Raw genomic sequence first — 27,510 nt, 5'->3', positions numbered from 1 at the left:
ATACACGCCGAGGACGTCCTGCAGTGTTGCAGAAAGTGTTGAGCCCTTCTTCTTGTTCCACACACAATTAGCTTCTCAGTATCCTGTGCAACAGAGCCTTGGTATCCTGGCATGCACTCCTTGGCCTTGCTGTCCAACTATCATGAGATATCAGCCCCGACAATCCTGCTTAATAGCAAGAGTCTTCCACTTCTTTGTATAGTTCTTTTTGACCCTGGCTACGTGCTGTTGACCTAACTCCTTTGCTCCTAAGCAATGTTAAGATATAGCAGTTCCTTATTAAGGAGAGGATCCTGAAACCCATTTCACAGGGGGCTTCACTTAAAATGAGCAGAGTTTTCCTGACCCTTCTGGGAAGGAGTTTTAGGTGTGGAACTTTACTGTTTATTCATTTGAAAGCCAGATTGGGGTGGGGAGATAAAATGCAGCAATCTGATAAAATGATGTATCAGGAAAAAATATTATATAGTCCCATGTATGAGAAAGCTACAGGCTCTAAGTGAAGTGCACAGGACATTACTGTTGAATTAAGTGCTGTGCGGCCTTTTCTTTTAAATTGAAGTGTACAGTTCTTAATTTTGTTGAGTTCAGCTTGAGGTTTACAACTGCATGCATCATCAGCATATTAAGTTGATTTGTGAATGTGGACTCCAGCTGAATTGGAAACACAGGTTTGATGGTCAAGTAGACGCAAAGGTGGTGTAATATGAATGAGAATACATTTTTGAGGGCCCAGCTAGATATTATGGAGTGCTGTGGTGCAACCACCAACCCACCGTTCTGTGTGAGGTGCTGATAACATCTACTTAGAGAAAGGCATAGCATCATCTCGGTGTTTCCAAGCCCTTGACAAACAGTAACCAGTGAAATGGAATCAGGAGAGGAAGAACACTCTGACCTAGTTAGATGCTACTGGAAAGATTTGTGGAGAAGACACAAATTGGTCATCTTTAGTTTGGTGTCTTTGAGAGTGCGGGATGGAAGGTGATTTAGATATGCCTGATAATTGAGCACTTCTTTTATTCTTGCCGTGACACTTTGAGAGACACGCTGCAGGAAGCTTTCAGCAGTAATGCACCTGCATTAAGGTTGCTTCTAGCAGGAAGACTGGCTCCATTGCATGAGAGGACTACCCCATTCATTGCCAAAGTAGCAATCTTCTTGTTGCAAACCGTGGTTGAAAGAGGAATTTGCAGTCCCTGGCTTAACATTGGCTCCTCTGCCAAGTAAAACATGGATATGGTCTCGGTGGTGGAGCCAACAGACTGCTTGATGAGGAAGCTTTTCCAAAGAAAATAGTCTGACATTGACTCAAGAATAATCTATCAGGTGTAGGATGGTAATAATGGAAGACTAATTTGTGGTGACCTGCTTGTCCCAAAGCTCTTCAGAGCTTCTAACTACTGCATCTCTTTATAAAGAGTCCACTAAAACACCTTTTGTGCCCATACAGAGATTATCTGCATGTAGGAATCAAAAGAAAGCTAACAATGTTAACAATGTTGTTAACAATGATATTTACGAGATGGGGTGATTCCTAAGCACTAAAATTGGATTAATTAACCTCATTTTACCACCACCTCACAATTATATACCCAATAGTTTAGAAAAATACTAGGAAATCTGTAAGTTCCTTTGGCAACTTGTTTTCCTGCCCATTGATTCACACGAGCATAATATTGGTTGTGCACCCATGTTAGTGTGAAAGCCTTTCCTCTAACTGTAGCTAATGGAAATGCAATAATGGCAAGCAGGGCTTTTTTTTTCCCAGCTGGAACTCGGCTCCGGCACCTCTCAGGTGGGCGCCATTGCCATTCTAAGAGAACGAAGGAGGTGTTCATCATGAGTTATGGCACCTCTTTTTGTGGAAAATTAGCATCGATGGCAAGGCCTAAGCGTCTGATCTTTAACCTGCTCTAAAAATCCAAAATGCTGCATCTTCCCCTACCTTATTGTGCAATGCTTCCAGCTGCTGAGGTCAGCACTGGTGGGAGGGAAATGGGAAGCATAGCAAGAAGTATTGCCCTGAAAATGCACTCCTATTGTCAGCATTTACAGCAACCATTGTTGCTTTGGCACGAAGGTAAGCCCAGCCTCCTGTGCTGACCTGCTTATTTAGCTGGGTGAGCAATGATCTGAATGGATCACAATGTGTGTTTTCTGGGTGGTTGATGCCCTGATTCAGAGCTACAAACCCATTGAAAAGATAGCAAAATCAACCTTGGGCTAAAGCTGTTTCTGCACCAGCACCATATTTCATTTCCCATGCCTCTACTGACCTTCATGCTCGTCCCATATCCCTAAGTGTTTCCTCCTCTTTGGATTTTTTAAAAAAACAACAACACCAAGCCCACAATGATGCTGAAATTGCACAATTTAAACATTTTGAGATAAATTCACCTAAGTAACTGATGCCTGTGAAACGTCAGATGATGGCTTGCTGACTGGGAGACTGCAAAAATTGTCATGCTTCAATAATCAACTGAAGAAAATTCACTCTTGAATTTTCTACCCTTTGGCTGTCCAAACACCACCAGCAAATCTTGCAATTGCATTTCACTAGGTACCGCCACCCTTTCCAGAAGTAGGAATGCCTTCCTAACATGACTGAACTGAGAATGCCTGCCAGTAGGTCCCATGCCAGCCAAGCCTGCAAATCTTTAGGAATCGCAGCCCTGCTTTAGCAATGCCTGCAAGTCCTGCTCTTAACAGTATATACATACCCAAATAAAGTCTTCCAAACTTTGCAAACCTTGAATAAGAGGCAGTGTGTTCTAGCAGTTAAAACTCTACACTCTGGAAAGATCCACCTGAGTAGCTGCTGTACAGTCCTGTTTTTTCTATTCTATGTTAGCACCCTCTATGCAGCATTTGGCAAGACCCTTTAATGGGCACCAGGCTGAGTTACTAAATGCAGCAATCTCTGGATCAACAACAAAGAACTGTTTCACCGCCTCCTAAGCCTCATCTAGATATACGCCCGACTGGTTTGACCAACAGTCTGAGGAAACTCTTTTTAGAGTAGATATGAAGACACCCCATTAGGTAGAGGTAAATCAAGGCCAGGTGGGATGTGGCACAAGTAAGATCAAAGAAGACAAAAGAGCCCTTCTCAGATTATTTCACCATAATACAAGTTTTTCAGACCTTCCCACTACAGCCAGAACTGCAGCATGACATTCTTCCTCACCCCTTTCACAGGCAGCCATATTACCTGCGATTTATCTAACCAGCAGCATACTACAAAAGAAGAGTGCCAAGAAGACATGACAGCTCTTGATTTGACATGGTGGCAGAGGGAGGTGTGGATTTCTAAAGCACCTAGTACCACTGCCTAATTTTAAACATGGTGCTTTTGCCCCGCCCCCCACCACAAGTCCTCTATCCTTATTCCCTACCCAGATGTTTAAAATCTTTTCTTGCATCTCCCCACCCCAATACACTGGTTCTGGAGAGATTGAACGACCCCTTAACTGAAACCAACAATGCCACTTTGCTGGCTGGCCAGAGTCCACCCTGCAATCGGTGGTTTGCTTGACGACTCCATACCTATCCAAAATATGGCATGCTGGGCAGAGGCAGGAGGAGGAGTAACTGGGAAACCGCCCAGCCTCCAAAACTTGTTCCTTGTAGCCTCGGCCAAGGCCAACGATGCAACCCACCCCAATCTATCAACCAAAGGCAAGAGCAGCGTTTGGGCAGTGAGGTGCTGAACGGGGCATGTGCCTGTCTCCTTTGTGAATATGAAAGGGGGCAGGAGGGAGGGGCCATTAAGAACAAACATCCCTGTACTTCATACATCACCCAGCTCTCTCGGCAAATGTCAGCTACCCACCATAGTAAGCAGAGGACAGTTGTTTGTACCTTGTTTTTGCCGGGGTTGGTGGGGGGGACCTAACGGAGCTGTGGTTGGTCATGGATGCAGCTCCACAGCATTTTGCTCGCACTGACCCATAAAGAGACAGCAACTCCCTTCTTCCTCCACTAGGGCTTGGTCCATTCAGAGCAACACCCGCTCCCCCTTTGGCTTGGCTTGTTTAGGGCTGCCTGCAGAGTCAGCTCCAGAAGCTGCCTGAAGTGGTTTCCTCTCTCCTGCTAGAGGAATTTGCACAGAGTTTGTTGCCAGGAGGCTCTTGCTCTGGGTGCGTGAGCTGGAGGGAGCGAGGGAATGGCCAAGTGCAAGCTTAGCTGACCAGCCCTCTTCCTTCGCGGCTGATGAAAACTTGAGAACTGATCCGCAAAGGCAGCAAACCAGCCCTTTTGTGTTTGTTTTTCTTCTTTGAAATCAACACGGGTTTCTGCTCAAAGGAAAAACACAGAGGAGAAAGCTGGGCTGGACTTTCAGAAAGCAAAAGCCGGCAAAATGCCTTCCAAGGGGGTACCCGCTGCTCCCTTCTGTTGGGCAGGGAGTCCAATTCTGAGAACTGTTAAAGAGGTGTCAACCTTCTTCCTCCCCAGCTCTCCTAATCTAACTGTCACGACTGTCCCAGCCCGCCCCATTAAGCCGGGGCGGCCTTCCCCACCGTAAGCAAGCCATGGCATGGGCACAGGCACGACGACACAACTGTTGGTAGCCCTTTGGCAAGAGGTCAGGGTCAGGGATGCTTGGGAAATGTGAGTGCCAATGAGAATCCAGACATTCAGAAAAACCTGCAAGTGAGACCTCTTTATATCTCTAAGGCTATGTTACCCTTCGCGTGAAGAACCCGTCAGCCTGGCCATAGCCAACTGCCACCGGGTAATCGCTGGCTCTGGGTTAGCATGGGAGGGGCCCAGAAAACAAAGCCCCACCCCCCCACCCCAGAAAGGGTCACCTTCTAGCCAAAAGAAGAACAAAATAAATAAAGAGTCAGAATAATTATAATCATCATCATCATAATCCACAACCACAGCTAGAGGAGAAAATAAACGCCCGAGAGCTCGGAAAGAGCATCCTCCGCAAAAACAAACGGTAACACAGGTCACAGACTTCCAAGCGCGAACACGACCACTGGAGAAGGCCCATGCTTTGGCAGAGAATGCAAATACTGTAAAAGTTTTTTTTTCTGGGTTTTTTTGTGTTTTTTATATATATATATATATAATTTATATATATTTCACCTAACAAACTAACACCGTTCAACACTGGGGTCGACACAGGGAGGTGGAGCCTTTTTTTTGTTTTTGTTTTGTTTGTTTGAAGTTGAGACATTTTTTCATTGCAACACCTGGTCACCTGAACAGCCGGACGGACGGACACAAAGAAATGGAGTTGGTGGGGATTTGGGAGGCGCAGTGTGGCCACGCTGCGAGTCGGACAGCTGGGTTGGTTCGGCTGGGTTTGCTGATTTATTTCATTTCATTTATTTAGAATCAAGTCTGGTTGGATTTTTTCTTTTTTCCTTTTTTATATATATATACTTTTTCTTTTTTTTAGATTAGGGTTTTTTTGTTTGTTTTTTTCTGCAAACACAGGCACTGGAAATGAAAGAGGAGAGGATGGGGAAGGGGAACGGGGGGGGGGGGGGACACGAGCATGCGGGCACGTGCTTGTCACCGCTGCTCCCGGCTAGCGGCTCAGCTCAAATCACCGTCTCCTTCGAGATGAAACCAGAATATCCAGCATTAGCTCTGAAAGACACAAGCAGGTAGAGAGATGCTGTGAATGATTGCCAGAGACTCTGCAGGCCATTCCACTTCCGAGCCTGACTCTGGGCCTTCCTTCAGTACTCTGGCCTGGCTTAAACGTGTTGTCGATCCTGCTTCTTGCTTCGCTGAATGATCAATAAAAGGGAAAGGTTTGTGCGTGTGCAGATCTCTTGACGTTTGTGCATCTGGAATGTAGTTTGCTGTACAGAACCGTCTTCAAATATCTCAAGGGCTGTCGCATGAAAGACGAAACAAAGTTCTTTCTTTGCTGCTCCTCCATTGGGTAGGACCCAAACCAATGGATTCAAGTTACAAGAAAAGAGATTCCAACTAACTTTCTGATGGTAAGAGCTGTTTGACAGTGGAAGTGACTCCCTCAGAAGGTGGCGCACTCTCCTTCCCTGGAGGTTTCTAAGCAGAGGTGGGATGGCCACCTGTCAGGGATGCTTTAGCTGAGATTCCTGCATTCCAGCAGTTTGGACTAGGTGACCCTAGGGGCTACCTTCGAACTCTATGATTCTAACCACCTCACCACCTAGTTTAGCCTCTGTCCCCACCCACCACTGAGAGTCACCTGAAAAAGGCTGGAAATGGTCCCCCACCCCTCCTTGCCTTGGTCTTACCCAGGGCCGTCTTAAGTATATATGGCGCCAAGGAGCAAAGATCCTACCGGCGTCCCCCTCCCCCCCCATTTCCCAGAGTCGCTGACCATTTTACAGCACTGCCGGCAGCTTTGCGGGGCTGGAGGAGGCGAGCAGCGGCTAGAGGGTGGTTCCTCCGGTGGGGAAGAGGTGGAGGCTCCGGGCATGGCGCTGCTTCAGCGAGGCGGGCAAGGGCAGCGAGCTGATCCCGGGAGGCGCCGCGCCCAGCCTCCGCCTCTTCCCTGGTGCCCTCCAGAACGTGGCGCCCTGGTGCCCCGCGCCACTTGCCTCTATGGGCAAGACGCCCCTGGTCTTACCTTCACTGGAGTGGTGCCACAGGTGCTCCCGAGCAGTGGAAGTGGACATTCTGCCACTTGCCATCGCGGCGGTGCCAGACGCGGGTCTCCTCCGACTGGCAAGTGCGAGGGCGGCCCTGCCCATCAATGTACTGCGTCAGGCGGATGTAGGCAATGCAGGCTGCATCTTCCCCAATGACGTGCACATGAGGGTTCAGGATGGTTGTGTGAATGGGCTTGTTGTTCTTGGATAACACTGGAAGGGCAGGAACAGGAAACGAGAGTGAGTTTGTGGGGATGGGCTTGTCGCAGAAGGGCCGATGCTCATGCTTACAGTTACTTTCCTTCCCCTATGCTGTCGTGTGCTAACAGATGAAGTGAGTACAGTGGTACCTCGCAAGACGAATGCCTCGCAAGACAAAAAACTCGCTAGACGAAAGGGTTTTTTGAGCTGCTTCGCAAGACGATTTTCCCTATGGGCTTGCTTCGCAAGATGGAAACGTCTTGCAAGTTTGTTTCCTTTTTCTTAACCCCGTTAATACAGTTGCGACTTGACTTCGAGGAGCAACTCATAGCAGGCGGTGTGGTAGCCTTTTTTGAGGTTTTTGAAGACTTTGGTGATTTTTGAAGCTTTTCCAAATCTTTCCCGACACCGTGCTTCGCAAGACGAAAAAAATCGCAAGACGACAAAACTCGCGGAACGAATTAATTTTGTCTTGCGAGGCACCACTGTAACCCTGACTTAAATAAGAACTCAACGCTGTCACTGAGTGATGGCTGCTACCCCTGCTCTGGAACCAGACAACAGTTTCAGAGACGGATGCAGGCAAGGAGCAAAGGATATGGCGGTGTGTCAGGATGGATGGAGAGGAAAGTATACGCCAGTTAATGCAAGAAAACAGGGTCATTCTCTCCCCCCCCACCCTTTTTCAAGGAAAACACAACCCCTGAGGGGGCAACGCTTTGAATTTGCTTGTTGATTACTAGATTACTTCACCAGAAAGTAAGGGTTTGCGTTCTGTTCAGCTGAGTAGGAAGGAATTAGGCTGGCACACCTGGGAAGATGCTATGAGAATTGGTGAACGAGTTGGTGGCAACACAACCACAGGTGCAACTGCACAGCCCTGACCTCGCCACTGCTATACCCTGCCCCAGCCCTATCCAGGTAAGTAGCAGCAAAGCTTGTGTCAGGAGGGCAAGCTCCCTCACAATTGCTGCTACTGCATCTAGCTGAGTATTGCCTGTGCAGACCAACAACAGCTTCCCGGGGTCTTAGGCGGAATAGGGGTTTCCTCATCACCTGATCTCTTTAGCTGGAGATGGCAGGGAATGAACCAGAGTACTTCCCCAACCCAAACATTTGAGATCAAATGAAGACACCTTCCTAACACTACTGCAACGTTTGTTGAGCTTCCCCCGACCCCAGCCCCCAGAACAGGCTGCTATCCGCAAGCCTTCGGAGCCCGGCAGGAACTCCCCCACACTCAGAAGGCTTGCGGATAGTTGCCCGAAGCCCAGAGAGCCCAGCTCTGCGCTCTCCAGGCTTCGGGATGCAGGCTGCTATACGCAAGCCTTGGGAGCCCGGCGGGAGTTCCCGCCGGGCTCCCAAGGCTTGCGGATATCTACCCGAAGCCCGGGGTGCGCTGCGAAGTGCTCCCCAGGCTTCGGGGATCAGGCTGCTATCTGCAAGCCTTGGGAGCGTGGCGGGCACTCCCACCGCGCTCTGAAGGCTTGCGGATAGCTTCTTGAAGCCTGGAGAGCGAGAGGGGTCGGTGCGCACTGACCCCTCTCACTCTCCAGGCTTCAGCGAAAGCCTGCATTTGCTCCGTAGGATGCACACACATTTCCCCTTCATTTTTGGAGGGGGAAAAGTGCGTCCAATAGAGCGAAAAATACGGTAAGCTGGTTGAAGGGAAAAGTAAAGAAGTAGGAACCTTTCAAGGACAAAGGAGCTGCCAAATGTCATTCCTTATGCAGTTATGTTCCTGAGTTGGGAAGAGAAGTGGCGGAAAACTCCTGTCAGTGGACAGGAAGACTTTCTCCCTCCCATATCTTACATGCAACAAGATATACTTACAGTTTTCAAAATAAAATCTGTGGAAGTCCATCCCTTCAACAAGGTTGCCCAAGGCTTCTGGTTCGAATGAAGTTAGGCCTGGATCACATATTTTTCTAGACAGGCAGGAAACACAGAGAGATGCCTTACTAGCAGTGCCACATGGAGGCATAAGACTGCCAGTGGAGGATAAGGTTATCAGCCCTTAAGTCATCTGTATAACTTGAAGGTTGATTTCAAAAAATTCCACTGGAAAAAAATGTTATGTCCCTGTGGAGATGGTAGTATTGAGTCAGTGGCTCATGTGCTTCTGGCTTGCGCTCTCTATAAAGATTTGAGGATCGAGGTTCTTACCCCTCTACTATTGTCCATGCCGGGTGGCTCAACCATTGCTACTGTGTCCTTACTTCTAGCAGATCAAGCAGATCAGGTGATAGCAAATACTGCCAGGTTTTTAGTAGGGGCAGTTAGAATAAGATCTATTATTTGATTATTGATGTAAACCCCCAAAATGTATTTTCCAGTGTTAAGTTTTTACCTCTATCTTCAGTACATTTTATTTTATTGCTATGGCTAGTGGCTGATGCAAATAAACATCCTTCTGATTCTGATAAGGTTATCAGTGGCTAAGAGTCAATACGGCTATGTTCTACCTTTATGTTCAGGGCTGGTCTAAAGGAAATCTCTTTCATTTTCCATCAATTCATATACCCAGAAATCTCTTTCATTTTCCATCAAAGCTCAGGAAGCCTGAGCTATTCTGTTCCACAGAATGCATCTACCAAGACAGGAAAAGATCTATCTAACTGAGAAAGGAGTTGGATAAATAAACATCAAAAATAAACAAGTAAATATGATCCAATAAACTGCTGGGCTACATCATCTCAAGAAACTGAATATGGATGTCAAAATGTGCTTCTCTGACAGTAAAAGAGGTACTGCTGAGTTGCTCTTTGCTCATATGATTGTAGCTCAAGAACTTTGGAAGTGGTGGCTAATTTGTGCCTTTAGATTGGGTCCACTCAAACCTGAACCAATTTTATCAATGTGCAGAAAGGGACCAATCCAAGTGACTTGTGATACTCAAACTCCAATTAGGAAAAGTCAGAAGCCCAACAAGGAATAACCAAGAGAGTTTTACAAACATTAACTCCTATGTAGATGAGACTGTTTGGCTATACCAAGTGGCTCAGCGAGGCAGGTATAAAGGCAATTGTAAGGGAGGTAAAAAAAGAAGAAGTCAGTAATCAAAGTGAAATTTGTTGGAGAGTGTCCTCATTAAAACTCTGTGGGGGGTTCAAGGATATGGGCTAAAGTTACACGAGGCCACCACCTTGCTGAAGCTAAGCAAATCCGGGTCTGGTCGGTGCCTAGATGGGGGAGACTGCCTTGGGACCACATGTAGCACAGCTCCTTTGGGTTCCATGGTGGAAGAAAGACAAGATATAAATGTAGAATGTAAAATAAATGAGACTATTTATTGGGAGCATCACTGATTGACACAGTGAGCTAATGGCTAATCATATTTCTGAATGACAAGAGTGAGAGGAACATATCCACCAGGACAAGCCCAACTGCCATGTTTCAGAGCAAGCGCAATGTTCTCAACTGCGTTTCCTATGGCTATTGGGTAATGCATGGGAGAACCTCACCTTAAAATCTACAGCTACTTTTATTTTGCAAGAAGAAGACAGACCTGCTCAAAAACTAGCCGGCAAACTTATTTTTTAAGATTCCTGGTGGGGACATGAAAGATATGGCACTTCCTCCTGTGGCAACATTGGGAAGCCCACAGGTAGCTCTGGGATAGCACAGATTTAATCTCAGGGTTGTGAGTTCAAGAATCACATTCCTGCAATGCAGGAGGTTGGACTAGATGATCCCAGAGGCCCCTTCCAACTCTATGATTCTAGGTCATCCATCCCGTCCCGTCCCCCCAATTTAAAATAACAAGTGGCATAGTGACTAGATTAAATCTGCAGATGAAGGGCACTGTATACATTAATGAATCCAAAGACATGTAAAACTGGGTTTTGAGCCCAGTATTTTAGTGAGACCAAACATCCCGTCTACTTACGCATATGCCTCAAAGTCCCCATTGTTCACAGCCTCAATCAGCTGCTCTGTAATCTTTATGATTTCCTGCTTGCGGGCTACAAGTGGAGGAAAGATCCGAAGGGGGAAAGAGAGGAGAAGGAAGGAAGAGGAGATATACACAACGTCAGTGAGAGCAGATTCCCTGTAGGTCTCAAGGCCCTAGCAGAAAACTAACAGCCTTAAGTGTCCTTTCATGCCTAGCTCCTTTGTTCTGGGAGTTTATATGAACCACTTCTCCACGGTGAGATCTTGTAAGGAGGCTTACATGACATATGCAGAGTACCATACCTTGAAAGAACAGGATGCAAATGGCCAAGCACATATGGTAAGAAATAGTGACACAGATCTAGGCTCACTCTTAGGAAACCAGAAAATACTGATAGCTTTCAGCAGGGCAATATTATATCCCTTATTCACCACAAACACGCTACAGCAAAAGTATTACTTTCCTTCCATCCTGAAACTGCCCACGATTCTCCCACAATGATGCAGACTAAAACCGCCAAGTACCTCTGTAACCAGAACGTATAGGAGGAGATCTGGAGAGATGCAGGAATTTGCAAGGCACCCAAGCGACCCAGTTAGAGCAAGCGCTATGAATAATGCAGAACCCAAGTGGCAGAGATGGTGTCAGTGGCCTCGCCAAGGTCATCTCTTGGGAGCAGAAGCATTTGGAAACTTGTGCCCTCATGGGGCCTGGAGAATCCACTCCACTCACGCTTGCTGTGCCTTGACGTAACCCCCAATGGTCTCCCACTTGGATCCTAGACTCCCATTGACAGAACTGAGTGGGAAGTTGGGAAGTGGGCACCCATAAGGGTGGAGGTGGGAAGCCCTTCTAAATTCTAGCCTCTAGAAAGTTTGAATAGGTGCAGAACCCATATGTATGACTGGGCAAGGAGAGCTGCATAGGAAGACTAGCAGACCTGGGGAATCTCAAGCAACAAAGACCCCACCCACATTTTGTGGACAAGTTGGTCCCATTTGACAAAAGTGCCACTTGTGGATCTGAGTGACGGGGATTCAATGTCCACCTTAGCCAAGGGCTTAGAAAATATGGCTTGCCAAGCATGTTAATGGTCTACGGAAAGAGACGCTTGACTCCCTTTTCTAAAGCACGTAAATGCTTTAGAATTGAATGCTTCAATCAAACTTCCATCTTCACACAACTCTTCCCTAGATCTCCTGTGTTTCCCCAGCTTGCAGCAAAACTGATCCAAGAAAGCTCATGGACCTGGGCTCTGTGTAATTGGTCCCATAAATGCCTCTCTTTCAAGGTATAATTATACTGCTGACATCCTTCTCTCTTGTTCATTTTAAATTTCATCTACTGACATAATCTTGCCTTTGATCTGGTACCTCTCCCCCACAGGCCTAGTACAAATGCAAACTTGCCACTTTTACTCAAGGTGGCTCAGGACGATTCCCTTGCCTGAACTAATGTTAATCTTTAGCTCATGTTTCTCAAACGTGTGCATGACAGAAGATGATATGCATGCAAATGAGCAAATGGGAAGGTATCGGTTAGTTGTTCTTGAACATCTGAGTTTACCTTGGCTGATTCTTTGCTTTGTGAGCACTCCTGATTCTTAGGCATGCAGGGGCTACTTGTACGTCCATGTTTATACTGCGTATGTGTTGAGGGGATTCTTTCAGGGAACATAAAACAAGCTTCTAAGTGGTTTGGCTTTAAAGAAAATCTGTTATGTTTGGGTCATATCCAATGGTAGATCTGCCATAGTGGAAAGTACTTACACCTGGGCACCTGGTTTTTGCTTATCACTGCCCCACTCACATGTGCATGAGCAAACACACACACACACACACACACCCCCCTATTGCAGCCCTCTTCACCACACCCCATTCTTTTCTGAATAGTAAATCAACTCTCACAAGCAGCTGATACGTGCTTATAAGAGGTATCAGCAAAAACCTGGTGTCCCAACTTGCAGGAGTACTTTCTGCAAAGGCAAAGACATCACTGAATATAACACTATAATGAGAAATGAGAGCAGGCCCTTTTCCACAACTTACTATATAGGTTTCCATAGGACAAATAAAGTTGCTTTTTAAGGGGGGGGGGTTTAAACCTGGGGAAAGCTGCAAAGGGGAAAGCTTAACCCTTCCCCAGCATTGGAGTCCCATTCTGAATCGCTCCCCTCAGCTGCACTTACCTTTTTAAAAGGAAAGAAAAAGTAGTGAATCATGTAGCAGACGTCCCATAATATATTCTAGGCACAACCCCAGTGGAGTAATTATACAGACTTTTGGGTTAATCTATTAATTGCAACTGCAAAATCGCCCCCATTATGTTCAAAGCATAATAGACTGCCCCTCTCACTAATGAACTTCCTTAAAATGTGGCAACATTTTAGACATTAAAAAAAAAGATTGCCCAGGATTTTAACTGATTTTATATCTACTGCTTTTTGTATTTTTACGGTTGCTTTTGCTTCTCATGCTTTTGATCTGTTTTATATTTGTTTTATGGTTCTCTTTTGCAGGCTATCTTGAAAATCTAGATTAATAAAATTATGTTTTTTAAAAAACCTAGTGAACTTCCTTCTGTTTGTTTGCATCCCTCTGCATCCCATAAAAATGTGAATGTATGAAACAGTGCTTTTCCCCTCCATAATAATACCACATCCTATCCTGCCTGCTTCTGCGCCCATAATCACCAATGTATGGATTAGAATGATCCATCCCCACAGAAAAATGAATTGAGGTTGCAATTCCGTGCACATTTATCTGGGAGGAAGCTATATTCAACACAGAGGGACTTACTTCCAGGTAAACATGCACAGGATGGCTCTGGGAAAGAGGGAGGAGAACTCTTTAAAGCAGTTTATAGCAAAATGGATAATTCATTCACATGAAGTGATCCTAAATATTTTGTTGAAACTATTTTGCTGAATGAAGTGGAACAGAAATGCTTCCCCCCCCCCCACCTCTCATCAAGTTGGATGGTCCTCAAGGCCAGCCAAGTTATTTTGGCACCTGAGGCAGAACATCTCACAAGCGCCACTGCCTGGCAGTAAAAATGCCCTTTCATGACACCCAAAATCAGCTGCCTAAGACTAGCCCAGGTTGAAAATATGCACTAAGCCTTAAAGAAACCAGCAAGCAACGAAAGACGGTACTATCCTGATCCTATCCAGCTACACATTTCTCCTTGAAAATGAACCTAGTCTCCCGGGGGGGGGGGGGTGTGCCTTTAACTTTCCAGCAAATCCAGTTCTTACCTGTGAGCTTGCCAGTCATGCCTGCTTCTGCTTTGAAATGAGTGTTCTCCCTATGCCCTGTCCTAGCACTAGTTGTGTGGCATCTCAGCTCATGTTTGCTGGTGTCTCCCTCCAGCTGCAAATGTGCCAAGCTGTTATTCATCCCTGTAAACCAACACCGCTGCCCGGGACTCCCAGGTTTTCAGCAGGGGAAAGAAAGTTCAGGCCGGAGGGAGATGGCCTGAGACCTTGTGACTCACAATCCCGTGGAGAAAAGAAACCACTTTTTCTGCCTCTCCCCTGCAGTTGCTACTAGGTGCAGCAAAAAAGCGGTGCAGTTTCAGCGCTCGGTGCAACAGCAGCAAGAACAAAACATCCTCTGTAGGTGTACTACTTTGGATCAGACCTGATCAGCCAGAACCTATTTTTGGTAATGCAGTTTGTACACTTTTAATGAATTTTATTTAGTTTTATTGCTGATTTATGTTGTTCGCTGCTGTTATAGGCGGCTGGGCCAGTCGCGCGAACAGAACATTTCATGGGGCTGCCTTAGGCGCCTTAGCCCGGGTGGGCGGGGGCTGGAGGAGGCAGCGGCTTTGCTCGCCCAGCCTCAACAGGAAGAGGCAGAAGTTGCACCTGGTGATGCTAATTGTCTGCATGGCGGGCAACTGCCTTCTTCCTCCCCGCGAACTTTCCGACATCTTAGTATGCCGCTGTATCATGTAGTTTATGTTGTATTATACCGTAATATTAGCTGGCAGTATATTACGATGTTGGAAAGCAGATATCACCCAGCCCGAAATGAGACTTCTGAGAAAACATGCATTATGGGAGCCATTCATGTGTTCCGTTATAACCAATGAATTCCACCCTTGAAAACGTAATTCATTTGCCATAATCCAGCCCCGGTGGAGAAGGCGGGAACGTGTGAGCCTGAGGCTTGCTGCAGCTCATCTTCATAATGTTAAGCCATGCTTTAGCACTACGTGCTAACACAGCCAGAGATCACGCCTAAGTTCAGAATATCAGACCACACAATTCCCAAAGTATGGCTTTCATTTGGCTTTTCCCAATCGGCACATGGCTTTAAAGGTAAAGGTAAAGGTACCCCTGCCCGTACAGGCCAGTCTTGACAGACTCTGGGGTTGTGCGCCCATCTCACTTAAGAGGCCAGGGGCCAGCGCTGTCCGGAGACACTTCCGGGTCACGTGGCCAGCGTGACAAAGCTGCATCTGGCGAGCCAGCGCAGCACACGGAAACGCCGTTTACCTTCCCGCCAGTAAGCGGTCCCTATTTATCTACTTGCACCTGGGGGTGCTTTCGAACTGCTAGGTTGGCAGGCGCTGGGACCGAGCAACGGGAGCGCACCCCGCCGCGGGGATTCGAACCGCCGACCTTTCGATCGGCAAGCCCTAGGCGCTGAGGCTTTTACCCACAGCGCCACCCGCGTCCCGCTGGCACATGGCTTTACTAGTGGTCTTAAACTAAGACCTCACACTACCCGGTTTGATTCCCATATTTACCAGGACTGTGACTGTGACTGAACCCGTGACTATCCCCTTGAGGCAGAAGACAGACTGGCTTTAGGGAGGAAGTAGGACGTGCACCATAGTGCACCCTCCGGCCTGAAACTTTCTTCAAACAACATGCCTCCAGCTGGATAGAAAGGAGAACAACTGCAGTGTTTGGACCTCTGGGAGAAAAGATGGAGGGAAAATGCCCAGTCCCATGCCCGTTATTTGTTTAAACACACAGCAAGAGCATCGTAAATCAGTATCTGCAATGTCCCAGGCTTTAAACACAATGCTTCTCCCACAATGCAACCTTGATTTTCAGCTTGTGCCATGCATTTAATGCACTTTCTCTGTTAGCCTGCATTCACACAAGCATAGCTATTTGCTCACTGAAGTGAAGTGTTTTCATGTGAAGCCATGCAGCAATACCCATTAGGCTATTTATTTCACACCTACAGTGTAATAAAGAGGACAGAATCTTCCCTGGGGTCTGAACAGAACAAAGTGGGGCTCAGAGCTGCAGGCCACGAAACCATGCTACTTACGATCTGAAGGCAGAGGATTTGGGATGAGTGGAATTGGGAAAAGCTGGGTGACAGCTGGCTGTGGCCCCTCAGCTTCTGGGGCTCCAGAGCCCCGTTTCACCATGCTTAGAATATCAGACAACTTGGCAGCTGGTGTGAGACAGATGAAAGAAGGCACGGAGAGAATAATAATAAAACACAAATGAATGGGAGAGTGGAGAGGGACTAGAAAAACAAGGGAAAGAAAGGGATCAGATAAAGGAGGGCAGCTAAGAAAGAATTCAAAGTGAACAGTGTCTCCTATTCTATTCTATTCTATTCTATTCTAGTCTAACCAACGAAGAAGGCAATAGCACTTTCTAAAGAGTAGCTCAATGCTCACATTACAGGAAACCATTATTTTGTGGTTTACTGTGAACACAGCTATCTGTTTTGCTCCTCTCCATGCAACCATAATCCCTGGCTTAGAATTATGTCTGAATTAGGGATCATTATTTGTTTTGCTGAAACCAACCATGATTGGTAAGGTGAGAACCTTATTGTGTATCACACTTTATTTGCATAGAACAAACCGAATCTGCAAGCTCTTTGTACAGAGCTTGCTGCAAGATTTTTGTAAGGTGGTCTGAGCTTGTGCATAGCCTCCACATGGTTAGGGAGAGCTAAGAGCATTCAGTAAAAGCAGGTAAAGTCAGTTCTTCCAAGTTTATGGATCTGCTGGAGAAGAAAAGGCTGAGAGGGACATGAGAGCACTCTTCAAATACTTGGAAGGGCTGTCGCACAGAAAAGGGCAAATACTTATTCTCTGCTGCCCCAGAAGGCAAGACTAGACCTAAGGGGTTTAAGTTGAAGAACAGATTTCAACTGGACATTAGGAGAAACTTCTCAACAGGTGAGAGCAGTTCAACAATGGAATAAATTAACTAGAGGGATAGTGAATTCTCCTGTGATAGGCATCTTCAAACAGACCAGCATCCGTTGAGGATGCTCTAGCTTTTGGTTGCCTTTAATGAGCAGCAGGCTGCTCTAGATCAGGAATGGAGAACACGTGGTACTCCAAATGTTGGATTTGAGTTCCCATCAGCCCCAGTCAGCATAGCAAATGGTCAGGGGTTATGGAACTTGTAGTCCAGTAGTATTTGGGGAGGGGGTGCATAGGCTCCCCTTTCCTGCTCCAGGTGACCAACTAATCCTCATTCAACTCTATGGTTCTATGAATAAAAAAAGCTATGGAAAAGCCCCCAAGACGTATTGTGCCACATGAGCTGTAGAGCTTGCACATTAGAGTCAAAGGGAGGCAAAGCAGTGCCAGCTGCCACACTAGGCTGCTGGAACATCCCTGAAGGCATGGCCTGCACCAGTCCAGGGACAAGAAATCCCAGTGACACCACACTACTTACACTGGGGAGGAAGAGGGTTGGCAGCACCTGAAGGTGGGCATGGAAGGGTGATGGAGGACTTTGGCTCTTCGCCTTCAGGAAGCCCAGAGCCCTTTTTCACCATGCCTAATACATCACAGAGTTTTGCAGCTGGGGTGGAAGAGATGAGAGGAGGGAGAGGTGAGAAAAAACACACAAAAGGCAACAAGCAGAAAGAAATGAAAGCAAGGAGGAAAGGACTAGAAAACAGGCAAAGAGAATTGGGTCAAGGAGGAGAACTTGACAGGATTGGAGTCCCATCATTCCATAACCTAGTAACAATGCAAGCAATATTCTTCCTAGAATTATTTTTCAGTGCATAGAGTCCCTCAACTTTTAAAACTGAGTAGATAGGAGAGAAATAACTCAGGATTAGTCTCAACAACTTGCCCATTACAAGGTAAAACTAGTCCTGAATTAGACTGCTCCAGACTACAAATGAGATGGAGGGAAAGAGGGGACTTGCCTAAAGTATGAGCATACAAACAGGCTGGAGTGGTAGAGTTTTTGAGATCAGACCTTATAATAATTTATAATAAGACTGTTTTCCCCCTTTGAGGTAGAACTCAGCAGCCACCACTTGCACCCTCCTTGGGTGTTTTTAATGTGGCTGGAATGTGTCCCTGAACTCTGATAATGCTTCTTGCTTGCCTGAATGGAGGATAGAGAGGGGTGTGCATGTAGAAACTAATGGAGAAGGGCAAAATTCACACTCGTTGCTCTGCCCACTTTTGCCTCTGGCCCCACTCACCATTGGCATGTGGTTCCTGGAAGGAATGAAGGAGCTTGGACTGATCTAATACATTTAAGGATATTTCCACTTGAGGTATGGAGTGGGTATATCACTCTGGGGTTCTCTGCTGCCTGCACATATGAGCCTAATTTATTCAGGGCAACAATCCAAACTCAACTAGCTCTGAAGCAACCATTCTTAGGGTGGATCTACACACAGGAAAAAACGCTCCAAATAAGTAGGAAATTAAATCGTTATAACAAAATAAAAAAACTCTATGGAAAAACACCTGTAAAAATTTCCTGCTCTCTGCTGCCATCTGTTGTTGTAGGCTTATAGTGCATTCAAATCGTTGGTTCTTTACTAATGTAGCTGAGTCCTTATTCACTGATGGTGCAGCTAAGCCCTGTACTGTACCACCCAGCGAAACTGCCCCTGTTCAAAGTGCAAGGCCTTTCTTTTCAAGGAAAAACAAAAAGAGGGGGAAACCCATAAGGATTCTACAGGGTGCTTGCGATACTCCAGCTACATGCAGGCAATGCCTGCTACTTACACTGGAAAGGAAGAGGATTTGCAGCCCCTGGAGATGGGCTAGGCAGAGGGATGGAAGGCTTTGACTCTTCAGCCCCTGGAGGCCCAGACCCCTTTTTCACCATGCCTAATACATCAGACAGTTGGGCAGCTAGGGTGGGAGGAGGGAGAGAAATATGAGAAAACTAAACAGAAAAGTAATGGGGTGGGGAATGAATACACAATAAAGAACAAGGAGGAGGGAGTTTAGAGAAAGGAATCTGCTTGGGGGAGGGACTTTTCACGTAGTGAGGATGTGGCTTAGCTTGCATCAGTGTCTACATTTGTTCAGATGTTCATAAAGTTCCTGAGACACTAAAGATCCCTTGGTTATTCAGGGGCTGTTGGTTCTTTTTTCTCTGCCATCATGGGGGGAAATGTTGCCTTGGCCAGAACGATGGGACAAGCGGAGTACAGAATTATTTGGGATTGCCCAGATTATCCCAAGAATGACTTGGGTTAGAAAGCAAAAATGTAAGAGCAAAATAACGTTGCGATTCCTAGTTATGTAAATACAGTGGTACCTCGGGTTACATACGCTTCAGGTTACATACGCTTCAGGTTACAGACTCCGCTAACCCAGAAATAGTGCTTCAGGTTAAGAACTTTGCTTCAGGTTGAGAACAGAAATTGGGCTCCGGCAGCACGGCAGCAGCAGGAGGCCCCATTAGCTAAAGTGGTGCTTCAGGTTAAGAACAGTTTCAGGTTAAGTACGGACCGCCAGAACGAATTAAGTACTTAACCCGAGGTACCACTGTATGGAGTTGCTTATTCAGGGTATCAAGCCTGATACAACCATGTCTTAACACTACAGTCCTCTTTTCTGAGGCTTGTCTAACCAGCCCACGAGGCTTGTCTAACTGGCCCATGGCGACCCCCGCCGCCCTTACCGGTGCAGCGCGGGGACCGACTTCCAGGTTGATGGCACCTGTGCATGGGTGCTCCTCCAACCCAGATGTGTGCAGGAAATAGCATGTGCACACGCGTGAGGGACGGAGAAGTACCTGTGTGCATGCGCACACGCTATTTCCGGCGCACTTCTGGGTTGGAGGAGCACCGGAAATAGCATGTGTGCACGCACACTCCTCTGACCCAAAAGAGAGTGCATGCGCACACGCTCCGGCCCATCCTCTGACAGACAGAACGCCGACTGGCCCATCCTTTGATAAGGTTGCTGATCTCTGGCGTACACAGCCCTTTTGCAACCTGGTGCCTTTCAGATGGTTTGGACTACTACAACTAATCCAGAACGCGGCAGCTAGACTGGTGACTGGGAGCGGCCGCTGAGACCACATAACAGCGGTCTTGAAAGACCTACGTTGGCTCCCAGTACGTTTCCAAGCACAATTCAGAGTGTTGGTGCTCACCTTTAAAGCCCTAAACGGCCTCGGTCCAGTATACCTGAAGGACCGTCTCCACCCCCATCGTTCTACCCAAACACTGAGGTCCAGCACCAAGGGCCTTCTGGCAGTTCACTCACCTCAAGAAGCCAAGTTACAGGGAACCAGGCAGAGGGCCTTCTCGGTAGTGGCGCCCGCCCTGTGGAACGCCCTCCCACCAGATGTCAAAGAGAACAACAACTACCAGACCTTTAGAAGACATCTGAAGGCAGCCCTGTTTAGGGAAGCTTTTAATGTTTGATGTATTACAGTATTTTAATATTTTTTTGGAAGCCGCCCAGAGTGGCTGGGGAAGCCCAGCCAGATGGGCAGGGTATAAATAATAAATTATTATTACTACTACTACAACAACTCCCATCAACCCCTTAGGCAGCACAAAACTCAGGACAAGGAAGGGACCCTGCAACACTGAGTAGGGCAGCTGCCTTACTTTATGGCTAGAAAGACTCCTCAGCAGCAGTTCTGTTTGGCAGTCCCTGGTGCCGCATGCTACTTACACTGGAGAGGAACAGGATTTGCAACAACAGAAGGAGGGAAGGGCAAAGTGATGGAAGGCTTTGCTTCTTCTGCTTCTGGTGGCCCAGAGCCCCGTTTCACCATGCCTAATACATCAGAAAGCTTTGCAGCTGAGAGAGGAACAGATGGGAGCAGAGAGGGCGAGACAGGGAAAGAAACCCAATTTTAAAATGAAAAGAAAAGTACCAGAAAGCCATGCTAGAGAATGGAATCAAAGTAAGACAGCATGCAAGGAAGGCTTTGGGGTTCCTCCTAGTATTCACAAATTTGGGGTTTCATTTGCCCAATGGTCTCCTCAAATATTTTGTGTGGGAGCAAAGACCCATGTTAGTTTTTCAAAAAAAGAGATCCCTAATATGTTTTACTCCCAGCTCACACAAGCCTTCTCTATGGCCATTCCAACCCTGCTGTGTGAAGATCCAGCGTTAGCAGGAAAGAATAAAACACAGCAGACCATGAACCATACATTGTCATGTTTCTTCTCTGTTCCCTCGACACTGAGGCAAGTCCTTTTCAGTGGTGGCCCCCGCATCAATGGGACATCCCAGAGGGAGATATGTAGCCTTATCATTGCCAGGCCATGGTCTGATGGCACCTGAAGCCCACCACCTTGCTAAAGTGCCTGGATGGGGAAACTCTTGAGGACCCCAGGCATACACTTTGAGTTCCAGGATGAAAAAAAGACAGGATATAAATGGATAGATAGATAGATAGATAGATAGATAGATAGATAGATAGATAGATAGATAGATGATAGATAGATAGATGATAGATAGCTAGATAGATGATAGATATTTTTTAAAAAAGAAATTTGAAAGCATTTTCATTCCAAGTTGTGTTTAACTAATGAAAGGCTCTACGGCAGGGCTGCCATCCATCCTGATTTTCCAGGACATGTCCTCGAATTCACCTCAAAAAATGGTGTCCTGGATTATTTTTTCGGAAATCAAGCAAATGTCCTGGAAAACCGGCAATGGGGTTAAATTGTGCCAAAAATATCTTTAAAAGCTCCAAAACTCTTGTAGCTTTTACTATAAAAAGCTCTTTGAGGGTTGTCTGAAAAAGCTCAACAACTGTTCGTGTGTCCTGATTTTTACTTTTGAAATATGGCAGTCCTATTCTATGGAGACCATGAAGGCCCTCTGGGATTTTGTGCCAAATTAACCCCCCCAGTGCTGCAAACCCAGAGCGTCTTGCTACTTACACTGGGGAGGTAGAGGGTTTGCAACAGCTGGAGATATGCAGGGTGGAGAGACCAAAGTCTTTGACTCTTCAGCTTCTGGGGCCCCTGATCCCTTTTTCACCATGCCTAATACATCAGTCAGCTTGGGTACTGAGACAGGACAGAAAAGGCAGGGAGGTAGAGAAGGAAGAGAAACCAAGTATAATGGAACAAGAACAGAAGAATGAACAAACCCGGGAACATGGGTTAGGAAATGGAAACACAGTGGTGCCTCGCAAGACGAAATTAATCCGTTCCACGAGTCTCTTCGTCTTGCGGTTTTTTCGTGTTGCGAAGCACGGCTATTAGCGGCTTAGCGGCTATTAACGGCTTAGCAGCTTTAAGAAAAAGGAAACAAACTCGCAAGAACTCGCAAGACATTTCGTCTTGCGAAGCAAGCCCATAGGGAAATTCGTCTTGCAGAACGACTCAAAAAACGGAAAACCCTTTCGTCTAGCGAGTTTTTCGTCTTGCGAGGCATTCGTCTTGCGGGGCACCACTGCATTAGGTGGGAAAGGTGTCCATCAGGTACTATCTAGCGCCCCCTCCCCAACAAACACACAAATTGTGTTATTATATTTACATTTATTTATAGCTACTAGTGTCACACACTTACTAAATGTTGATCCACACTGTCAGAACAGACAGACCTATGACTTGTTCAGATGTTGTGCGAAAGCACTGGTTCCCACTATGTGATAATGTCAAGTGCCTCTGGCTCATGCATACCCCAACCTCTTCTGCATGCTACAGGAGAATATCAAACCTTTCTACTTTCAATTTTAAACTAACCTTAGTCCCCCATGGCATCTGAATTCAGATGAAACTATGGTTTATTTACACTATGAACCACAGTTTCAGATCCTGGCTTGTTCTCAAATAACAGGTTTTTTTTAAAAAAACAACAACCATAGTTTCCTGAGCTGCAGCATCACTGGTAGCTACAATTAGTTTTAAATCCAGAACTGATGCTTTCAATCTCCTCCCTCGGGTGCGTGAAAGACAAGCAGAGGGGAAGTAAGTGTGTGTGTGTGTGTGTGTGTGTGTGTGTGTGTGTGTGTGTGTGTGTGTAAGCCTGAGGCTCATGCAGGTTCACTTAAAATCACAGCTTAAAATTACATCTGAACTGGACCTATGGCTAAAGGTCTTGGGGCATTTACTGACGGGTCAACCACAGTTGAGTGGAAAGTTGGGGAAAGGAGCACAGGGACTTTGTGACTTACAAGCAGCAGCAACAGCAGCAGCAGCAGCAGATGGTATCGGAGAAGTCTGCAGACTGGGAGGAAGTTCAGGGACAGATCCTGGATTCAACTGGCTTTTTACAAGCTCATTATCAGCAGCCTTAACTGATGTGAATGGGTAAGAGAGGAAAAAAGAGAGGGAGGGGGAAAGGAAAAACAAACACCATAAAGCGAGAAATAAAAAGTTCCAAAGAAAAATGGCGGCTCTGATGGGAGAAAAGAGAGAATAGGAAAGCAAAATATAAATTGGCAGAGAAAGAGAAGAGGATGGCAAAATGGAATCTAAAAGAGGAGAAAAACACACAGAGGAGGCAGGGCATCATCTAACTAGAGGATTTCCACTATCTGTTTGCTTCAGCTGGTTTGCTCTCTGTCAATCCTTTACCCCAACTCCATCCCCCCTCACTTGACCTCCCAGCTTGGCCTCCTTTGAGTAGGGCCAGAGTTGTATCTTCAGAACATTGCATATTCAAGAGAGATGCTGATAGGATACAACTCTATCCTCGTGCCACGTTTGCAACGTTCTTGCGGCCTGGTGTGAGTGCCAAATTGGGTGAGCAAATTCAACCTTGTGTAATCTGCTTGGTGTGTGCTTTTTTTAACTCGCATACGAAGATCCACCACTGAGAACCGGGTGCAAAATGGCGGCTTTGGATGGTGGGGTGTGGAAACATACTCTTAGAATTATGGAGCAGCGTGCCTCTAAGCACAAGCTCAGCCAAGCAATTTTTTCAGTATGAAAACTGAGTTTGCAGTCCTCACGCATAAAAACACTCTCCTGTTCCCCGCCCCCGTGCACCATGTAATGAAGAAAGACATGTGTTTGCTCACTCCAGAGCGTCTGGAAATATATTCTGCACTTTATACACCGGAGTATTCTACCTGTATTTCTCCTTGCAGCCGCATGGAACAACACATGTATCAGATCTATGAATCTGTAAGTAAATCTTTTTAAACTTGCTTAGCGGGGAGTGGTCTGTTCCTTGCAAAAGAGGTAGAAAGAGGGGAGTGTTGTAAACGGGGTAAGAAAAGTCTAACAACCTATATTCCTAATGTTCCACTGTGCTGCTGATTTTTGTGAGTTTGAAACTCTGCTACTGGGGCTCTCTTGTGTTAGAATCCAGGAACCCAGCCAATTCTTTTGTTGTTCACCACACATGTGGGTTCACAAGGATTCATATATTTTCCTCCCACAAGCAGCCTAATATTTTTTTTTGGGGGGGGGGGGTAGGAGGAGACTTTTTTTATTGTTGCTTTTGTTAAATAATTGTGAGCCATACAGTCATTGCTGATCTACTGCAAAACACATAAGTGATCTATCAGTAAGCTCCTGATCTAACGTCTGCCCACTCGTGTGCTAAATTACAAGGCTGTTTGCATTCCACTCTTTCCAGCACCACTAAGCCAGTTGTCAGCTTGAAAGTGGAGGCAATCTTTAAAGTCACTCTTACAGAAAAGACAAGACCAGTCTGGTTTACCTACTCCCAGGTAATCTTGCCGAGAGAATTAGATGCAACCTGTTACAAAAACTGTGTGCAGCACTTATTTAATTAATGTCCCCCGCCAGTCAAAAGAAAACAAGTCCCCTCCCCACTACCCGGAGTGTTTTCCAGGACCCAAGAGTTACACTATAACAACTTAAAGAGGATATCCTTCAAAACAAAAAAATGCAGTTTAGGTACAAAGGCGCACATGGAAGGACCTCCTACTGAACTCAGTGGGATTGACTTCTGGGCATACATGCACAGGATTACAAAGCCCACACACCCATTACCCAGCCCCGAACAGAACAAACCCAACTTCCTGTTGCTTCCAAGACAAAAGTATCCAGAGTAACAGGAAACACTTGAGTTTGCTCTCTTTACAATACTCTGTAACCCCACCAAAGAGTAGCAATAAACATCTGCATCAATATTTGCTCTGCCTCCCATGGCCAAACTTACACATTTTGCTTACACACACTCATGGAACTGCATTACACAATGTGAAAAATGTGTCCCAGCCTCTTCTACAACATGGGTCTTCCACAGGTGGGCCAAACCCACAGAAGTGGGTATTGCCCAACCTAAAGTCGATCATGCATACTGGAGCTGGGGCTAGAATCTGTTTGGTTTTCATTTTAAAATGAAAGAAAGATGCAGAGAGAAAGAGAGTAAAGTGTGATATTCAGCAAAAGGCAGTGTCTTTTTCTTTTTCCCTTTTTTCTGCATTTTGGTTTTTTCAATGCAAACTGCATTAGCAAAAATACCCTGTTCTATACAACCATTAACAACAATGTAGTGGCTCTGCCTTCCTTTGCCTCCGATCATCCTTCCTGGGTCTGAAAAAGTGAAGGCTATTGACCAATGCTGCTGCAAGGGATCTTGGGACACACATCTCTGACTACACTGCTTCAGTGGCACTCTCAAAGCAGGAATGAGGCAGACTTCAGGCTTGTTCAATCTACCTTGCACTTTGTAGAACTTCAAGATCTTCCAACCAGAGCCATGTGCAAAAGACTTACACTTAGAATGAATAGTTACAGATGGGTAGCCGTGTTGGTCTGCCATAGTCAAAACAAAAAAAATTCCTTCCAGTAGCACCTTAAAGACCAACTAAGTTAGTTCTTGGTATGAGCTTTCGTGTGCATGCACACTTCTTCAGATACACTGAAACAGAAGTTGCCAGATCCTTCTATATAGTGAGAAGGTGGGGAGGGGTATTACTCAGAGGAGGGTGGGGATGGGTGATTGGCAGATAGCTGTGATGAGCCTGTTGACGACTATTAACGACTGCAGTAGGTCTTACAGGAAAAAGCAAGGGGTGAGAAGGTGAAAAATGGCTTTGTCATGTATAGTGAGATAAGAATCCAATGTCTTTATTCAGGCCAGGTGTCTCCATGGTTTTAAGTTTGGTAATGATTTGCAATTCAGCAGCTTCTCTTTCCAGTCTATTTCTGAAATTCCTTTGTAGTAAAACAGCTACTTTGAGATCTTGTATAGAATGTCCTGGGAGATTGAAGTGTTCTCCTACTGGTTTCTCTGTCTTGTGATTCTTGATGTCAGATTTATGTCCGTTTATTCTTTGGCGTAAGGTTTGGCCTGTTTGTCCAATATAGAGAGCTGAAGGACACTGTTGGCATTTGATGGCATACACAATGTTAGACGATGAGCAATTAAATAGTCCAGAGATGGTGTGTGTGATGTTGTTGGGGCCAGTAATGGTGTTGTCCGGGTGTATGTGGCAGCAAAGTTGGCATCTGGGTTTATTGCAGGATCTGGTGCCAGTGTCCGTGTTAAGTCTGGTTGTAGTATTATTGTGGGTTAGGAGTTGTTTAAGATTGGGTGGCTGTCTGTAGGCAATGAAAGGTCTTCCTCCCAGAGCTTGAGAAAGAGAACTGTCATTGTCCAGGAGAGGTTGTAGATCTCTGATGATGCGTTGTACTGTTTTAACTTGGGAGCTGTATGTGATGACTAGAGGAGTTCTGTTATTTTCTTTTTTGGGTCTGTCTTGCAGCAAGTTCTCTCTGGGTATCAGTCTGGCTCTGTTGATCTGTTGTCTAACTTCATCTGCTGGGTATTTTAGTTCTAAAAAGGTTTGCTGTAGATCTCTTAGGTGAGAGTCTCTGTCTGTAGAATTGGAACAGATACGGCTGTAACGTAGTGCCTGGCTATAAACAATGGACTGTTTGGTATGTTTGGGATGGTGGCTAGAGGCATGTAGATATGTTTGTCGGTCAGTTGGTTTACGGTATAAGGTGGTGTCTATGCGCCCATCCTGTATTTTTATAGTAGTGTCCAAAAAATGTATTTCTTGCATAGATTGATTCATTGTTAGGTTGATTGTGGGGTGAAAATCATTGAATTTCTGGTGGAAGGTGTTCAGGGTCTGTTGACCATGTGTCCAGATGATAAAAATATCATCAATGTATCGCAGGTACAAGAGAGGTTTGAGTGGGTAGGAGTTTAGGAAACGTTGTTCTAAATCTGCCATGAAGATGTTGGCATACTGTGGGGCCATGCGGGTGCCCATTGCTGTGCCGCTGATCTGAAGGAACAGGTCATCACCGAATTTGAAGTTGTTGTGGGTAAGGACAAATTGGCAGAGTTTGGTGGCAAAGTCCGCTGTGGTTTTATCTGAAATGGTGTTCCTTATAGCTTGTAAACCATCGTTGTGTGGGATGTTGGTATACAGAGATTCCACATCCATAGTAGCTAGTATAGTGTTGTTGGGAAGATTATTTAAAGATTGTATTTTCCTCAGGAAATCTGTGGTGTCACGTACATAGCTGGGAGCACTGATGGCATATGGTTTCAGAACAGTGTCCATATAACCGGAGACACCCACTGTGATAGTGCCAATACCTGAAATGATGGGGCGTCCTGGATTTCCTGGTTTGTGTATTTTAGGTAGAAGATAGAAAGTTCCTGGTCGAGGTTCTGTTGGTGTGTTGG

At 46.0% G+C, this 27,510-nt stretch overlaps 1 protein-coding gene across 21 annotated transcripts in view; it reads right to left on the bottom strand.

The window, feature by feature from the left end:
* Positions 1-3,879: 3,879 nt before the first annotated feature.
* Positions 3,880-27,510, bottom strand: part of CAMK2B (calcium/calmodulin dependent protein kinase II beta) — a 217,973-nt gene continuing 194,342 nt past the window's right edge. For 10 of the 21 annotated variants that reach the window (XM_077919873.1, XM_077919880.1, XM_077919875.1 and 7 more), the window contains 10 exons: positions 23,060-23,182; positions 21,819-21,947; positions 20,596-20,724; positions 18,682-18,810; positions 17,378-17,506; positions 15,999-16,127; positions 10,699-10,774; positions 8,643-8,737; positions 6,587-6,821; positions 3,880-5,610 (listed from right to left, as the gene is read on the bottom strand). In XM_077919873.1, the coding sequence (XP_077775999.1) occupies positions 6,589-6,821; positions 8,643-8,737; positions 10,699-10,774; positions 15,999-16,127; positions 17,378-17,506; positions 18,682-18,810; positions 20,596-20,724; positions 21,819-21,947; positions 23,060-23,182 (1,172 nt within the window). In that variant the 3' untranslated portion in view covers positions 3,880-5,610; positions 6,587-6,588. The remainder of the gene's footprint in view (positions 5,611-6,586; positions 6,822-8,642; positions 8,738-10,698; positions 10,775-15,998; positions 16,128-17,377; positions 17,507-18,681; positions 18,811-20,595; positions 20,725-21,818; positions 21,948-23,059; positions 23,183-27,510) is intronic. The other 11 variants (XM_077919891.1, XM_077919892.1, XM_077919883.1 and 8 more) reach the window with 2 other exon arrangements.

This window comes from Podarcis muralis, chromosome 15, assembly GCF_964188315.1.
Source record: "Podarcis muralis chromosome 15, rPodMur119.hap1.1, whole genome shotgun sequence".
NCBI lineage: Eukaryota > Metazoa > Chordata > Lepidosauria > Squamata > Lacertidae > Podarcis > Podarcis muralis.
Note: the sequence above shows the minus strand (reverse complement) of the source record. Positions and strands in the feature narration are given on the sequence as shown.